The sequence below is a fragment of the Sitophilus oryzae genome, unplaced genomic scaffold (assembly GCF_002938485.1).
Source record: "Sitophilus oryzae breed Bouriz unplaced genomic scaffold, Soryzae_2.0 scaffold_1203_pilon_pilon, whole genome shotgun sequence".
Taxonomy (NCBI): Eukaryota; Metazoa; Arthropoda; class Insecta; order Coleoptera; family Curculionidae; genus Sitophilus; species Sitophilus oryzae.
The window spans coordinates 673817-678816 of record NW_022145842.1 but is presented as its reverse complement, the minus strand read 5'-3'; the positions used below and the strand labels follow the sequence as shown (position 1 = coordinate 678816).

At 37.4% G+C, this 5000-nt stretch overlaps 1 protein-coding gene across 1 annotated transcript; it reads right to left on the bottom strand.

Moving 5' to 3' along the window:
• Window positions 1–4038: 4038 nt before the first annotated feature.
• On the bottom strand, window positions 4039–4710 carry LOC115891942 (protein GVQW3-like). The gene has a single exon (XM_030912552.1). It carries the CDS (start codon window positions 4708–4710, stop codon window positions 4039–4041), a length of 672 nt encoding a protein of 223 aa, XP_030768412.1.
• Between the last annotated feature and the right edge of the window lie 290 nt (window positions 4711–5000).

Genomic DNA, 5000 nt, shown 5'->3' with positions numbered 1-5000 from the left:
GCATTTTTCTATTTACGAAATTAAATCAAGGGGTAATTTCTATTGTTTATTCTTTGTCTAGAATATCGAATAATTATTATTTATTCTTGGACCTATATAGGAGTATACAGCGATTTTGTAAGGGGCCCCTTACAAAATCGCGGTATTTACCTGGAACGGTCGCGAAAGTAACGCGGCTTATATGTGGAATCTGTATTCTCATCACTTTGTCATCATATATTGCCATTAAATATACTCAAACATTCGCTCGGGGATTGTTTTATTACGTCAAATTGCATTCGTTTATCAATTTAAATGTATTATTATAAGCTTTAAAAAAATTGATGTTATCGTTTTTGAGGTCTTTTTGGAACTGGGGCCCTTAATCCTCTGGTCGGGGTCCGTCGGGTCCCTACATAAAAACGGCACTACCGATGAATAAAATATTTATATCTACAGTATGTTCGCGGATTGTCTTCATAAAAATTTTGCTTGTTTTAAAATGATAATTCCTGTTTATACTTTTCAAATTTCCATACCGTTTTAGACTTTCAGTTTTAGAGAAAAATAAAAAAAACATGAAAATGTAGTTGAATTTTTGAACTAGTAAAAATAAAACGCCTTTCTATGGTAATATAATGTCGTTCTCATTTTTTGATAGATTATTATTGACAGAATTTTAATTAAAGTTATATTTTTTGCTGTTTTAAAATGTTAAAGAAGCACAAAATTTATTTAGTTCAATGCTACGGAAAGGGTGATAATAGTTATCGGAAAATGTGATACTTTAACATCAAAAAATATGACGTTAATCAAAATTAATTATAAGGATTTATCAAAAAATGAAATCGAAATTATATTACCATAGCCTTTTAATTTTTAGGACTTTTAGTTTTTTTAGGATTTTTTTTGGGGAAAAATTACGTTAAAAAACTACATTTTATGTTTTTTTTTTATTTTTTCTAAAACGGTATGGATATTTAGAAAATTATAAACGCCATTTTACAACTAGCAAAAATTCTTATTAAGAACGCATTTTTTCAAAAAGTCAATAATTAAAAAGTTTTTCCTCTTGTAATCTGTGTCTGTCTTTTCCTGTGGGTGTCCCAGAAATAAGTGCTAGTATTTTCACTGGTAGTATAGTTGAACCTCAGAAACACGCATATGAGTTTTTTTTCGCGAAAAAAAAATTGAAAAATTTTCGAAATATTTTTTGGGATTTTTTTTTAATTTTTAGTTAAAAAACATAATTTCTTGTTAATATGACAACATAGGTATTAGATTAAATTTACAAGAAAAAAAATCCAGAAAAGATCCAGTGGTTCTCAAAATTTTAGCAAATTTTCGAAGTAAAATAACTCCGTTATTTTGGACTTATTTGAAAAATGATAAAGAAAAAATATGTTTCTTTTATCTACCATCCCATAAAATACTTGCACTTATTTCTGTGACACCCTGTATATATATCGATTTTTATTACAATTATTACAGTATATAAATACTTGAAATTTGTCAACCATTATTCATACGTCATTCAATCTTAACAAAATGTGTAGACCGGGGGCCACATTTAGCTTTGCCGCCCCGGGCCCCCGACAGGCTTTGTCCGCCACTGCAACACCTACCTATTTTGCGCTATAGTTCTATTTTGGTTGCTGACTTCCCAGTTGGCAACACATAGGAAGCAAGATCGCCAAAACTAGTTCCTGCTTGCGCTGTTATACCCCTGTTGCATCCTGCTCTAAATTTCACCCCAGCAACACTTGCTGTTTTTAAGATACAGCAAATTTAAGTCTGATTGGTGACGTCACCCATACCAACAAAATAAAAGCAGGATGGCTGAGACAAATTCCTGCTTTGGCTGCTATAATCCTGCCTTATCCTGCTTCAAACCCCATACCAGCCACTCTTGTCGTTTTTATAATAACCTAACGAATCGATTCCTGGTAATCAGTCGCACACTAAGATTAGTAATGATTTTTTTTAACTTGATAAGTTTCAGCTTAGACTACTATTTATTTGCTATATTTGCCTAAAATATGTATAAGCTTCCAAACCATAAATAATTATTCCGAACAGTTGAACAAAATAAGGCAGGTTCAGTGTTCTCATGAGTAACTTTAGAGTTTTTAGTGTGACATCCGAAAGCGCCTTAACCTACCCGCGAACCATAAACTCAAATTTTCCAGTTTTCTACTATGAATTTGAATGCACAGTTCTCACAAGTGTGATTTATGTTATTTTGTGTTTGTTATTAAGAAACATCAGTATTTTTGACGGTCAATCTATTCTTAAACTTTTGTTTCTTACTTTTCGTTCCGTGCCCCAGCGGACAACTCAGCAACAAGCTTTTATATCATATACATTGTGTGATGACATTATAACTAATTATAATAATACTGGCAGTATACACTGGCAATCTCATTGTGAAAGGAATCATTAGAACCATTTTATATTTGATCTTTTACAGGTTACATGATTGGAAAACTCCAATTCCCCAATCCCCGATTTCCAGTAATCAATTTTGCTGTATTTCAAAACAAGAGTGGCTGGTATGGGGTTTGAAGCAGGATGATGCAGGATTATAGCAGCAAAAGCAGGAACTTGTTTCAGCCATCCTGCTTTTATTGTGTTGCTATGTGTGACGTCACCAATCAGACTTAAACTTACTGTATCTTAAAAACAGCAAATGTTGCTGGGATGAAATTTAGAGCAGGATGCAACAGGAGTACAGCAGCGCAAGCAGGAATCAGTTTTGGCGATCCTGCTTCTCATGTGTTGCCAACTGGGAAGTTAGCAACCAAAATAAAAGTAACTATAGCTCAAAATTGGTAGGTGTGGCTGGGTTAGGATTTGAAGCAGGATAAAGTAGGATTGTAGCAGCCCAAGCAGCATCGTATTTTATAATTGCTGCTTTCAATGAGTTGTTAACTTCCCCGATCTCTGTTTCTTGGTTCATTTACTCTCTTCTTTGTCGAGGAGTGTTTTCGCTTTTGCTGGAGCAGGTCCTTCATGGAGCAGTCGGAGATATCTCCGTACTTCTGCTTCGCTACTGCTTCCTACTCTCAGTGGATCGTCTAGCGCGCCTGGTTGACCCAGGCCGGGCAGGCGAAACGGTAGCTTCTGGGTCTAGAAGTAGGCAATAGGCTCCCGACCCTTTCTAGAGAGGGTAGTAGCTTGTATGCCACTTGTGGAGGCTGGTCTCGTGCAAGTGTCAGCCGCCTCTCCCTTTAGGATTGGTCCCTTGGAATTTGCATTAACAATGTTCCCAATGTTGGAAGGGTGTTTCCCCACAGCTTCACCGGTGGTATTTTTTTATACTTAAGTTCATAATGTTCCCACGAGTTGGGTTAGTCGCCTTCTACCGAGCCCCACATGTACAATATGATCGACAAATGGCGTCAGCGATAGCTACGAAATGAAGATCGCTGTCAATTGATATGTAAAATTATATAGGGAATAGGGAATGTCGTCGATCGTCATTTCCAAACCAACTGGACGCCATTTTTTCGATCATACGGTAGAAGTAAGGAGTGAATACAACGGGGTGCCCCCTGGTGCCCAAGTGTTAAGACCAGTGCTCTACACGAGGGTGGTCTGTGAAAAAAAAAGTGTCTGTGAAAAAAAAAGTTTCCGACCTAACAAAGATACAAGATATTTTTTCTGAATATTTGTTTTTATTTTCCAACATAGTCCCCTTGTAACTCTACACACTTTTCCCAGCGATGCTCCCATCTCTGTATCCCGTTCAAATAGTACTTGGCGTTTTTCTCTGCAAAATAGTGGTTCACGAAGGTGATTGTCTTTTCATTTGACGAAAATATCTGTCCTCCGAGCGCAATTTTTAAATGAGGGAACAAAAAGAAGTCGCTAGGGGCTAGATCTGGTGAGTAAGGCGGATGGTCAAGCAGTGCAAACCGTAATTCATGGATTTTCGCCATGGAAACCGCTGAGGTGTGAGACGGTGCGTTATCTTGATAAAACAGGATTTTCTTCTTTTGTAAATGTGGCCGTTTATCCGCAAGTTCTGCTTTTAGCTTGTCAAGTAATGATGCGTATCTAGTATGCTCCTGTGATGGTTTTTCCTTTTTGAAGATAATCAATTAAAATAATTCCATGACTATCCCAAAAAACAGTCGCTATCACTTTCCCAACCGAAATAACAATTTTTGCTTTTTTTGGAACCGGTTCTCCCTTTGCCGTCCACTGTTTGGACTGTATTTTTGTTTCTGGTATGTAGTGGTGTATCCAACTTTCATCTACAGTAATTAATCGACGCCAAAACTCGCATTTATCGCGCCTAAACTGCGCCAACATAACGTTGGAAATGTTCATTCGAACACGCTTTTGGTCTAACGTGAGCAAACGCGGCACCCAACGCGCGGACAGCTTTCTCATGCCTAAATCTTGATTTAAGATGTGACAAACACGTTCTTTTGATATGTTCATAATCTCTGCTATCTCTCTCACTTTAATTCGGCGGTCGTCTAGCACCATTTGGTGAACTTTGGCGATATTATCGTCGGTAGTTGCAGTTTTTGGACGTCCCGAACGTTCATCGTCTCCCAAGCTCTTACGGCCACGTTTAAATTCAGCTGCCCAAAATTTCACTGTGGTAAATGATGGTGCAGAGACCCCATACACAGAATCCAACTTATGTTTATTTTGTGTAGACGTATTGCCTTTCAAAACCAGATATTTAATGACAACTCGATACTCGATTTTGTCCATTTTCGCAAAAACACTCACATCAACTCACTCAAACGGCTGTTACATAACAACTGCGCATCCAAAATGGCTGAAATTTTGGTAAATAACTGTCAACAGATGAACAATGAAAATTCACTAGCTTTTATCTACGAGTGCTGCCATCTTCACGTTAAGGTCGGAAACTTTTCAGACCATCCTCGTATATCTAGCCAAGCATCGCTTTGACCTGGTCTCGCCATCATAGGATTTAGATTTTTGGTGAGGTTGTCTCCTCTTGGTCCGGGCGGTTAGGTCATCAATACCTCCCCTAC

Bases quoted from the DNA above. Each gene is read 5' to 3' on its own strand.
- LOC115891942 (XM_030912552.1), bottom strand. From the start codon at position 4,710: ATGGACAAAATCGAGTATCGAGTTGTCATTAAATATCTGGTTTTGAAA.